Raw genomic sequence first — 12,725 nt, 5'->3', positions numbered from 1 at the left:
AATCCCTGGATCCATCCCCTCAGAGCCCCAAATCTAGCTCTGTGTGTGTGGCGCGGCCGCCTGTGTGTGTGTGTGTGTGTGTGTGTGTGTGTGTGTGTGTGTGTGTGTGTGCGCATACATGCATACGCTGGCCAAGCTCCCTGTGCCACTGCAATTGTGCCAAAGCAGACTCTACTGTGGCATGCCAGATACTGGTTTATTTACCTGAGATGCTCCCCGTGTCACTGCATGTGCCATATGTTTGATCCCAGGATGACGGGTCCCAGATGGGTCCCTTTTTTCAATTTTAGTCAGATGCAATATGTGCATTAAGCAAGTGTAATGTAAAGCTTAGTGTTTAAAGGAATATAATCTACTAAATGTACTAGTGTTATTATAAAAGATATATGCATATATATGGTAAGGAGTGGAGAAATGTTTGTAGTGAAAATCTTTATTGAAAAATGGAAATTAGTCCATAATCAACAAGTGTATTTGTTGGTTGTGCACGATGTATAAAATAAAGAGTAATGAAATAAAAATGAACATAAAAAAGCAGGGTAGATGTTAGATGAAATGCCAAGGAGGTAAAGAAATTAAATAAATGGATAAACTACAATGCAGGATGTGAGTTGCTTCTGATGCTAACAGCTGTTGGATACCGCTTCTCAAATATGTGAGAAAATAGTGAGTAAAAACTTGGAAGACTGAAGCTTGGAGCTTTACTTCAGATTCAGAAACATTCAGATTTTTTTTTTTGTCCTCTCTGTCCTTTTTTTTTGTCCTCACTGTTTTTATTATACTAATGCAAATTTTCTCGTATGAAAAGAAGGAAAAGGGGAAAGAAATTGAGGGAGAGAAGTGTGTGTTTAGCTAAGCAGGGGCAGCCCCTGGTCCATTGCCCATCATTTATTGATAAAGGCCCTGGAAAATGCGCGGGGGGGAAAAAAACTAATGAAATTATCAACGTTGTTGAATTAATGATGAATGGGAATAAGAAAAGGCCGGGTTCTCTGTGGAGTCAGAGAGGAGCGCTGCTTCATTAGCCATGCAGTCTCATCACATCCTCTTTTGGAGCTGCAGACACTGGGGCTCTCCACTCTCTCCTCTCCTCACCATCAGGACCTGCCATTGGATTTCATTCAAAAAAAAAAGAAAAAAAAAAGGAAAACCTCCCATCTTCCCTTATTCCCTCCGCCCCTACCTCTCAGCTTTTTCTCTTTTGCTTATCTTTTTTTTTCTCTTTTTAGTTACATCACCTGCCTCCGCTGCTGCCACCACCCTTTTTTTTTTGCTTTTTAGAAGCCAGGATCTTGTGGTGGCTATTTTTTTTACCTGTCACTGTAATTTTTCCCGAGATGAAGCTAAAGACAACCAAATCAAAGGTGACCAGATTTCTGCAGACTTTTGTGGTCACACCTCTTTTTCTTCTTCCTCCCTTTTTATTTTTTGTTCTCCAGCTATCCCATCTGACTACATCTCTGTGGATATCCTTCCTAATTCTGAACATGCAAATGATATAGGAGGTAAAAAGGAGGAGGGCGGGGGGTGCGTTTGGATTCATCGCCCCCTCCTGCTCCTCCTCTTCGTCTCCTTCTTCTTTTCCCTGGGTGGAGCAGAAGTGGGCTGGTGAGGCGAAGCACGCTGAGAAATGACGGGCATGGGGTCTCATTAGGTAAGCAGAGGCCAGGGCAGCAGGGCTTCACCCAGACGCTGATTATTCTGTGAGCAATATCTGGAGAATCACCTCAGCTATACACCTGATTAAAGCTACTGTCTCTTATAGTTCACAGCCCTCTTTGACTTGAAAAAATGAATTAATCTTCTCTGTTAACTTGGATTTAGTATGAGGTTTGGAATTTACTGCATTTAAAGGTCAAATAAATGTGTTTTCCCCATTTAAGCATTGTCTGGTTAGGCCTTTTCGTTTTATGATTCCTAAAGCATTAAAAAAGCATTTATTTTTCTTTCCCTCACAGTCACTCCTCCATCTGAATCCCAGCTGCTGTTTTCTGCTTCTTGTTTCATTCATCTGCCGCTGAATGCACTAAACGATTGTACTGCCACTCTGATAGATGTAATTATCTGTCAGCGCCATATTTATTTCAATTCATTTTGTAACAGAACGAATCATTTTGCAGTGATTTTCCGAGCTTGGTGCATGCGTGGAGCCCACTCATAAAAATTGATGACGCGAAGCACAATGTGTGACAGACAGCAGTGACACGCATAATGTAATGTGCAGGCCCTTACATGGTAATCTGATCTGAGAGGGATTCAATTATTTAATAACAACAAGACAGACTATCATTAAAACAAATTGTGTGTGTCAACGTGAGCACACGGAGTGAGGTCACAGGTGTAATGTTACGTCCCACGCGCAAACGCGCGCGCTCCTTCTCCATCCGCTGGCGCTTTTCTTATGAATTGGCTGAATTGATCCTCTTATGAATTAGCCTGTCCTCAAAGGGCTCCGTCAATACATTGACTCCTTTTATGAGGGTCATCAAACACCCATTACTGGGCATCAGGGGGTCCCGTTTGGGGAGAGACTGCCCAGGGTGACTGATGAGGTGGATGGGGATGGTAGCTCGTCTGGGGGCCTCGGAGCTCTGGGCCTATAGCGAAGAAAAGAGGGGAGGGGGTGCTTATTGAGTGATAGATTCATTAGTTAAGCAAAGATAGATGAATTTGCTGGGAAACAGTGCTGCTGCAAGTTGTTTATATTCTGTCTGCTTGGAACTGTTATATTTTCTACTACTTTGGTCTATATGAAGTAAGGGTCCACCAGGGTTACAACCACCACTGTTCCCTTCAGTATTCATTATCATACTCTGGATGCGGTCATGTTCTTGCATAATTACTTTACCTTTTTATTTATAAAGTTAAAAGAAAAGAGTAAAAAAAAGAAAAGAGTAAAAAAAATAGCTGTCATACAATTTCTGTCAGGGTAACATCAGATCCATTGGATTTGTCTGACCCACATTACTGATTCCCTAAATCTCAAGGAAAAGCAGAAAATCCTCACAGTGAATGAGCTGGCAACGGTGACTAATATGTTTCTTGAAAATGATGATTAATCATTTTTCAACACACTTTCAGTTAAATATTAACAAACCAACCCAATGTTTCAGCCTTGGAGTGGAAAAATGATCTTCTTCTGATGTATTTTCACTGTAATAGGACTACTTCTGCCCGCTGTTGTCCTTTAATAATAATAATAATAATAATAATAAACAAAGTGCTTCACAGCGTGAATAAATGCCACACATTAAAGAAAAGCAAACATGTTCGAACATGCAGACACATAATCAACCATAATTTGCAAACCATGGCTGAAAATTAAGGGGAAACTTTGAGGGAAAGCTAAGGCACAAAAAATAGTTTTCTGCAGTGTTTTAAGACTAATAACACAATCAGCCAACCTGATTGGCTGAAAAAGACTGTTTGAGTGCAACAACCTTAAAATTGGGATCACTGCTGATTTTAAAATCAGATCAAGGGTCAGTTAGGTAGACAATGGTTAGGAGACAATGCCGGGCTGTATTGATAAGGTCTTAGAAGCTCTGCTCTATAAGCAGGGACCTGCCATGAACCTTGCTGTCCTAGTAGAGCGCATCTCTTTCAGACTGCAGGCTTTTTGTAGTTACTAGAGAATTTAAAAGTAGAATGGGAGACAGAGCCTTCATCTCTCCAGCTCCCAGTTTGGATTCAGTAGACAGGCTCAAAACTTTGCCTTTTTTGATAAAGCTTATAGTTAGGACTGCAGCAGGTGACCCTGAATCATCCCTTAGTTATGCTGCAATAGGCTTTGGGCGTTTGGGGCTTCCTGTGATGCTCTAAGCTGAACTCTGGCTCTCTCTGTCATAGTTTTCTTTTTTTCCCATCTCTCTCTCTGCTTTCTTCTCTTTCCCTCATCCCAACTCTTCACAGCAGATGGTGACATGGCTCTTCCTGTTAAAAGAATGTTTTTTCTTCCTAGTGTCACCAAGTGCTTGGTCATCTGGGTCGTCTAATTACTGGGGTTTTTATTTCTAAAACCCTTTACAATATAGTGCCTCGAGGTGATAAAACACAGTCACTTTGTCATTTAAAAGCACAGATTGTTGATCTTCTCTGATATTGCTACTTTATGTCTCAATTATAACTGCGTGGATTTTTCTTTTAAGTAACTTCTAGCCCTAAACATATCTAACTGTTGCATAAGCAAGGCTGGACAATCACTTTCTTGATCCAGAAAACAAACAGGGGGAAAAGGAAATCAAACAAAGTGCTCAAAGCGTGTGATATTTTACTCATGAAGCAGAAGAAATTGTGTTGATGTGCCAGCAATAAACAAGCAAAGGGGAAAAGGAGTCCTGAAATATTCCCTTTAGTTGCTTTCAGGTGTTCCGAAACAATCTTTGAAACCGAACGTAGACGCAACGGGATGTAAACAAACTGTCACTGCTGTCAAACACTTGCTTCAAGAAGTGTCAAAAGTTCAGACTTTTCAATTACAGCAGCTTTAAGTGACTGACCAACATGTCATGGAGTGGGTGGGAGGTGTTATCCAACATTGTCTTTATCTTGGACAGCATCCGCCTCTCCGACACCACCTTGAGGGAGTCCAGCTCCATCCCCACAACATTGCTGGCCTTACGGATCAGTTTATTAAGTCTGTTGGCATCTGCGACCCTCAGCCTGCTCCCCCAGCATGCAACAGCATAGAGGATCGCACTGGCCACCACAGACTCATAGAAAATCCTCAGCATTTTCTGGCAGATGTTGAAGGACCTCAGTCGCCTCAAAAAATAGAGACGACTCTGGCCCTTCCTGTAAAGTGCTGTGGTGTTTTTAGCCCAGTCCAGTTTATTGTCAATGTGTACTCCAAGGTATTTATAGTCCTCCACAATGTCAACACTGACCCCCTGGATTGAAACAGGGGTCAAGTGTTTCCTGGTCTTCCTGAAGTCCACGATCAGTTCCTTGGTCTTTGCCACGTTGAGCTGCAGATGATTCTGCTCACACCTGCACGCAAGCCTCCCCTGACTGATTAAAATGCACCATTTTAAGTCTAATTGTTCAAGAAAACTGTGTTTTATGTTGCTGCAATGGTAATAACTAATGATAGATGCATAAAATTAGCATACATTTCCCAGACCAAGAGAATATCTGATCATTGTGCCATAGAGAATTGCTCTAAGTTAGGAAGTTAATTTCATTATCTCCTCCTCCTCATTTAAAGCCCGCCACTTTACAATAATTGGAAAACAGAATAAAAGATTAGCTTTTGACTGGATGACGGGCATTAATAAAGTGTGATAGAATGTGAGTGTTACAGAGTGGGTACCAATTACAGCAGCCAATCCCAGCCAGGCAGCCGTTGATGGTGGTGGTTCAATCTCTTCATCTGCTGTATAGTACCATCAGGGACCCACTGCAGAGACCTCTGCTCCAGCTACCAGGCTAATTGTCAATTCTGCTTAAGTCATAAGGAGAGCTATTTTACCCAGGCTTTGGAGAGGAAGTGAACTGTAAAATGAAAGTTAAAGGGGAGTATGAATGTAGAAATAAAGTTCAAGGAGAAGCGCAGGGAGATTTTGTGGAATAATTTGGGTGAAAAGATGAAGTGAAAAATGTTTTTCGGGGAGAAATAATCCAAACGAATCATATCAGTCAACTTTATGAAACTTGGTACAACCTGGTACGATAAAATTGATAAAGTTTATGCATAAATGTCCTTTATTTTTCAAGAATGTGGCCATTATCTGCAGAATAATTGCGCCGAATGAAAAACGTTAGAGTCTTAAAGGTCCACCTTGGGCTAAAGCAGAAAATTCATGGCATCAGTTTCTTCCCAATTCTCATGGGTCACCCTCATCCCTCATCATGTCACCGCCTTAGTCACATAAATCACATCAGTCGCGGCGGCCCGACGGCATCACTCACCAGCTGTTTCAACTATTTTAAACAAGTGACCAACGCAAATGTAATTTTGCTTTCACACTGAATGGTATGTGTAGAATTAAAAAATAAGACTAAGGACAGAAACAGCACTTTCTATAAACTAGTCAATGCACTTTTTTTTATATAGCACAGCTACTAACACATTATTTATATAGACCATCCCTTTAGGAGGTGGTCTAAAGTGCTTTCCATTATGCAGAGTTTTAATATGTCACACATTAATTTTGGAACTGTTGATATTGATGTTGATGTTTGTGCACATTTAGGTTTAAAATTTAAACACACTAAATCAAACTAAAAGAGTTGCAAGAGGTCTTACACAAAACCAGAGAACAGAGCTTTGACCAGTGCTACATGTGGTAAAATATTTAACTATTTACAGCTTGTCATAATGTTAATAGGTGTGCTGCTAAGAAAGACGCACTTTATTACCCCAAACTTAGAAATCTCTCTTTTTTTTACAGTAGGAATTAAACAGATATTTACAGATTTGACAAGTTATCTTCATTATAACTATGCTGCCCTCACGACACGTGACCATGTGAAGCTAGACAGCTAGCGAACAAAATAGAGGAGATCTTCCACACAAGGCTTGCCTTTCTTGCTTTTAATGAAGATCCTTTAAAGCCTTATCTCTCTCAAGGCTTCTCCTTGCTATTTCTCATTTGTAACTGAAACATACAGAAAATGAAAATAAATTGCTAGCTAACACACATCTTAATGACAAACTTACTGATTAGCCTAGCTTAACACGTGCGTTACATTAGCATCGCAGTTCACTCCATGTAAACACATATAAAAGTTATCTCTGAACATATTAATACTCACAAAGACGAACGTTTCCCAAGGTACAAGCGTGTAGGGCACTCTTAGCGTGTACATGAACTCGTTCACTCTTTTAATACTGCCGAAGCACTTTTCACGGCATTAACGGAGAAAATACGTCAAAGATAGGTTAATGATCAGAGCGCTCCCTCGCTCCCATTTCCGCACATAGAATACAAAGATCACTTGTGATAACGATGTCTCACTCTGAGCAAATTACGAACCCATACATTTTAACTGTTTTTAGCATGAATCACTTATAATATTTCTTAACTTTGAACTTATTTATCACTTTGCTTATGTAACTTAATCAGACTATGCACTAACTACTGACTTTTGACCAAAAGGCACAACACTCCCCGCTTGATATACACACATTATATCACAATAAACATCAATACAACATATTCAAACATCATTTAGCATTGAAGAATATTCATTCAGTCTCTGCAAGCAAAACAACAATCTCTGAAACTGGTCTGAGAAACATTTTAACAGTCCCATCTTTTACAGTCCGCACTTCCACTTTTCGGACCTTCTTGTCGCTGCTGGGGAATGTTTTTACTATTAGTCCCATGGGCCATTCGTTCCTGCTGGCTTGGGGATCCTTTAGCAGGACCACATCTCCTATTTTGACATTAGGTCTAGTCTCTGTCCATTTTGCACGACTTTGTAAGGTGGACAAATATTCTCCTTTCCACCTTTTCCAAAAGGTATCAGCAAGGTGTTGAACATGTTTCCATTGTTTCCCAAACAACTGCCCTGATGAAAAGTTCCCAAGTGGAGCAGACACAGCACTCATCTTCTGCGTTCGTAGCACTGCTGGAGTGAGTACTGCAGGACTGTCAGGGTCAGTGGATTTAACTCACTTGGTACATAATGCCATTGACTCGGATGGGTGGATGCTCTAATGCGCGTAACCCTGTTGGCAACATACATGTAGAATCGTCTGGAGGTGTTGTGTATGTACCCCAACACAATCCTACTGTCTGTGTAAAAAGTCACATTGTCTACTTTAATGTCTAACTCGTCTCTGATGAGCTCAAACATTTCCACCGCAAGCACAGCAGCACATAGTTCTAGGCGTGGTACAGTGTGTGCGGGGCGGGGTGCGAGTTTAGACTTCCCCATCACAAACCCAGTATGACACTGTCCTTCACTGTCAACTGTACGCAGATAGACTACTGCACCTATAGCGACAGTGGAGGCATCACAGAAAATACAAAGTTCTTTCGCTTTTGTTGTGCTTAACGTACCTGGGCTGTAGCACCTTGGTATTTGGAGGTTCTCAAGGACTTGCAAAGAGTCTTTCCATGAGTCCCACCTCTCCTGTTTCTCAGGGGGTAAGAGTGTGTCCCAGTCTTTTCCATCAGATGACAGTTCTCTGAGTAATGCTTTGCCCTGCATTATTATGGGAGCAGCAAATCCCAAAGGGTCATAGAGGCTATTAACTGTCGACAATACTCCCCTCCGTTTGAATGGTTTGCTCTCATTTGACACCTGGTAAGTGAAGCTGTCAGATTGTAGGTTCCAACAGAGTCCCAAGCTTCTCTGAACTGGAAGAGGGTCTACTCCTAGGTCTAAATCTTTCAGGTCCTTTGCACGATCCTCAACAGGGAAAGCTTCCATGACTTGACTGCAGTTTGATGCCACCTTGTGGAGGCGCAAGTTAGACTCTGCCAACATGTTTTGCGTTCTTGTGAGCAGGTTGATTGCTTCCTCTGGCGTGGCGACTGATGTGAGACCATCGTCAACATAAAACTGACACTCAACAAACTGTCTTGCATCAGATCCGTGTTCTCGTTCTCCCTGCTGTGCTGCCTGTCTCATGCAGTAGATGGCAACAGCGGGTGACGGGCTGTTTCCAAACACGTGGACCTTCATTCTAAACTCAACTATGCTCTTTGTAATGTCATTGTCCTCATACCACAGATAACGCAAATAATCTCTGTGGTCTTCGCGCACAACGAAGCAGTAAAACATTTGCTGCACATCGGCTGTCAGGGCTATGGGCTCTTTGCGGAAGCGCAACAGCACTCCCAATAGGGAGTTGTTCAAATCAGGTCCGCCAAGAAGCACTTGATTGAGCGAAATTCCGTCACATTCTGCACTTGAATCAAACACGACTCGTATTTGTTGTGGCTTCTGTGGGTGGTATACCCCAAACGTGGGCAGATACCAATGTTCTTTATTTAGTGGCAGAGGAGGGGCAGGCTCGGCTTGGTCGTTATCCAACATTTTCTGCATGAATTGGATGTAGTGATCTTTCATTTCTGGTCTCTTTTCCAAAGTCTTTCGGAGAGAGCAGAGGCGTTTTAGGGCTTGTTCTCGGTTGTCAGGGAGCCTCCTTCTCTGTGAGCGAAAGGGTAAAGGTGCAACCCAGCTGTTCTCTTGGTTTTGATAAACTTCACTGTCCATTATTGTCAGGAATGCTCTGTCGTCGATAGACATGGCTTGTTTGTTATCACCCTCAGATCTAACAAACACAGAGTGTCCCAAATCGTCTGTGATGCAGGTTGCATTCATAGTGACCCCATAATTCTCTTTAATGTGAATTGTGTTTGGGCAAGGCTCAAAATAGGATGCACGTCCATTATCTAAGGTGTGTGTTTTATAGACATTGACCTCTGACTGACTGTGCACTTTTCCTAGACACACCTCCCCCACAATAACCCAACCCAGGTCTAGCCTTTGGGCGTATGGTGCATCATTGGGTCCGTTGATTTGCTCACGTACCTTATGGACCCTGATGACGTCCCTTCCAAGGAGTAAAAGGATTGGGGCGTGGTGGTCGACAGGTGGGATGTTATCTGTCACTGGAAGAAGATGTGGGTGATGCTGGGCAATCTCTGGAGAGGGTATTTCAGATCTATTGTCCGGCACAGAGTCACATTCAATTAAAGGGGGTAGCTGGATGTTGACTTCTCCATCCAAAGACTCGAGGAAGAAGTTTACGGCTCTCCTACCTGAGGTTTGTTCTCTGCCAGAGCAAGTCTTTAAGGTGTATGGAGTGGGTTTGGCATTGATTTTGAAAAGGCTGAAAAACTCTGACTTAACCAGTGACCTGTTGGACTGATCATCTATTACTGCATACATTTTTATAGCTCTCTCTTTTTGGCCTGCGGGATACACTTTGACCAAACTGATCTTAGAACATGAACGTGGGCTATCACCTTGGCCACATACCTCTGTGCACTTCGACTCGACTGAAGGTGAGCTCTCGATTTGCTCTTCATTGTCGTTGTTTCCTGGTGTAGTACTCTTAGGGGCAGGAGTAGGACCAGGATGCATTGCAGATAAGTGTTTAAGGCTGTCACATTCAATACACTTAACCATTGCTTTACAGTTTTTTGCAATGTGTTGGACAGACCCACAGCATCTGTAGCATATGTGGTGCTCTTTGAGATAGGCTTGTCTTTCTTCAATAGTTTTGTCTCTAAAGAGCTTACACTTTTTGAGTGGATGTGGTTTTTTGTGGATTGGGCACTGGCGATCCGGTTCCTCCATTTTCTTTGGACTGAGATTATTCTGGTCCGACTCTGCCGTAATGTCCATTTTGTGTGCTGACACAGTAGGTTTGCGATTATATGACCTCAGTTTTTCTGTGGGAGAAGGGACATGGGTGTTGGCCTTGGACATAGCAAAGCTTGGGTCATTCCTCATTTTCGCTTGCCGCTGGACAAATTGTGTGAAAACTGAGAAAGGAGGAAATGACACACTATGAGTCTCCTTGTACTGTGTTCCTACAGTTGTCCACTTTTCCTGTAGGTTGAAGGGAAGTTTTTCCACTATTTGCCTGACTCCTCTAGCTGTGTCCAGGTAAGCAAGTCCTGGGAGTGCACCATCTTGTTTAGCACACTGTAGCTCCAATAAGATGTCACTAAGTTCCTGCAGCTTAACATTGTCTTTATTTGTTAGTTTGGGAAAGTCCTCTACCTTTTTTAAGAGTGCGTCCTCAATAGCCTCAGATGAGCCGTAGCACTCTTCAAGGCGTTGCCAGACCATCTTCGCACCTGCAGCAGGATTGAGGGTGTGTACAGCACGAATGCGCTTAGCCTGTTCGGATGATGTTGGACCCAACCATTTTGTTAGCAAGTCTAATTCCTCTCTTGGAGACAAATTTAGGTCTTTGGTTGCGCTGATGAATGAGGTTTTCCATGCCCAATAGTTTTCAGGTTTGTCATCAAATTGCAAAAGACCTGTGCTGACTAGTTCTTTGCGAATTAGGTATTTTGCAAACTGTTGCATTTCACTTGATTCAGGTACACAGTTGTTAAGGTTGGGGGTGTGCTTTGTGGAGTTGGACCAGTACGTGTCGACTACACCAGTGTTGACTGTTTGCTCCTGTTTCCTTTCTCTATTTACAGGTGGTGTTTTCGTCTGAGTGTTGGTTATAAAAGGATTAGTTATTTGTGTACTGTCTTGTGCATCTACTTCATTGCAATTTCCTTTAGGAGGCTGTGCTGAGTCGTGCTGAGTGTCTGGGTAGAGTAACTCACATTGTTGTTGAACATATTCATTAGTGCGGTGCACTGTACTGATGGGCTCAGCTTCCTCACAAAGTTCTCCGTAGAGCTCCCCGCTCTGAATCTCTGCTTCTTCATAGGCTGAGGCCTCTGCTTCAGCTGCGGCTATTGCTTTTTGGCACTGGAGGACATGTAGATGAGCATCCAGTTCAGCTCTCTGTTTCATTGCATTAGCTTCCTTTTCAGCGAAGGCCAGTTGAGCTCGTGCTGCTTGAGCTTTGGCGTAGGCCCTTGCAGCTGCAGAAGCTGTTGATGAGGATGTCCGTTGAGAACGCCTTGTCGAGGTTCTGGATTGCTGCGACTTGGTGTCGAATGGTTGAGACCGTTGCTGCGTTGTAGCTGGTTGAGTGGCAACGTCTGGTTGCTGTTCACCACCGGCTGCTTCGTCTAGCTCTTCAGCAGCGTAGTCTTTTAGGTAATTTCTTCCTGAGCGTAGACTCATGTTGCTTAAAGTAGCTCTGTATGTTTGAACCCGCTGAGTAGGCGTCTTTTCCTTCGTCTTTTTACTATGCTGCCCTCACGACACGTGACCATGTGAAGCTAGACAGCTAGCGAACAAAATAGAGGAGATCTTCCACACAAGGCTTGCCTTTCTTGCTTTTAATGAAGATCCTTTAAAGCCTTATCTCTCTCAAGGCTTCTCCTTGCTATTTCTCATTTGTAACTGAAACATACAGAAAATGAAAATAAATTGCTAGCTAACACACATCTTAATGACAAACTTACTGATTAGCCTAGCTTAACACGTGCGTTACATTAGCATCGCAGTTCACTCCATGTAAACACATATAAAAGTTATCTCTGAACATATTAATACTCACAAAGACGAACGTTTCCCAAGGTACAAGCGTGTAGGGCACTCTTAGCGTGTACATGAACTCGTTCACTCTTTTAATACTGCCGAAGCACTTTTCACGGCATTAACGGAGAAAATACGTCAAAGATAGGTTAATGATCAGAGCGCTCCCTCGCTCCCATTTCCGCACATAGAATACAAAGATCACTTGTGATAACGATGTCTCACTCTGAGCAAATTACGAACCCATACATTTTAACTGTTTTTAGCATGAATCACTTATAATATTTCTTAACTTTGAACTTATTTATCACTTTGCTTATGTAACTTAATCAGACTATGCACTAACTACTGACTTTTGACCAAAAGGCATAACAATAACTACTATATAATAATCAGTTTGCAACTCTTATAAACCTTTTTTGTAAAGGTGAATTAAAGAGCAATGACCATGTAGCACCAGTAGTGTTCCAGTCTGGCTTTTAAATCACTGTCACCTCAAAATCTAAGATAAATACATCATGTAATATGACACTTATTACCAGTTTGCATTGTTCAGAACATAAATTAAAGTAACAATATGTTAATAAAGTTCTCATTCTAAATTCAAGAAAATGCATCAAGCAAATGAATCATATCAGCTGTTCAAA

At 42.2% G+C, this 12,725-nt stretch overlaps 2 protein-coding genes across 4 annotated transcripts; both read right to left on the bottom strand.

Moving 5' to 3' along the window:
• Nucleotides 1–2,055: 2,055 nt before the first annotated feature.
• Nucleotides 2,056–10,713, bottom strand: LOC113024356 (uncharacterized). Of its 3 annotated transcripts, XM_026171348.1 has the most exons (3): nucleotides 6,757–10,713; nucleotides 5,312–5,493; nucleotides 2,056–2,597 (listed from the first exon to the last, which is right to left on the bottom strand). In XM_026171348.1, exon 1 carries the CDS (start codon nucleotides 10,414–10,416, stop codon nucleotides 7,552–7,554), a length of 2,865 nt encoding a protein of 954 aa, XP_026027133.1. In that variant the 5' UTR covers nucleotides 10,417–10,713; the 3' UTR covers nucleotides 2,056–2,597; nucleotides 5,312–5,493; nucleotides 6,757–7,551. The 3 variants fall into 3 exon arrangements, with proteins under 3 accessions (XP_026027133.1, XP_026027135.1, XP_026027134.1); XM_026171350.1 differs by lacking the exon at nucleotides 5,312–5,493; XM_026171349.1 differs by lacking the exons at nucleotides 2,056–2,597; nucleotides 5,312–5,493 and adding an exon at nucleotides 6,441–6,599.
• On the bottom strand, nucleotides 10,542–12,446 carry LOC113023433 (uncharacterized). The gene is made up of 3 exons (XM_026169429.1): nucleotides 12,101–12,446; nucleotides 10,690–11,943; nucleotides 10,542–10,583 (listed from the first exon to the last, which is right to left on the bottom strand). The coding sequence occupies exons 2-3, from the start codon at nucleotides 11,719–11,721 to the stop codon at nucleotides 10,542–10,544; spliced, it is 1,074 nt and encodes a 357-aa protein (XP_026025214.1). The 5' UTR covers nucleotides 11,722–11,943; nucleotides 12,101–12,446.
• Nucleotides 12,447–12,725: the final 279 nt, after the last annotated feature.

Source organism: Astatotilapia calliptera, chromosome 6, assembly GCF_900246225.1.
Source record: "Astatotilapia calliptera chromosome 6, fAstCal1.2, whole genome shotgun sequence".
Classification (NCBI taxonomy): Eukaryota; Metazoa; Chordata; class Actinopteri; order Cichliformes; family Cichlidae; genus Astatotilapia; species Astatotilapia calliptera.
This window is presented reverse-complemented; position numbering and strand designations above follow the sequence as displayed.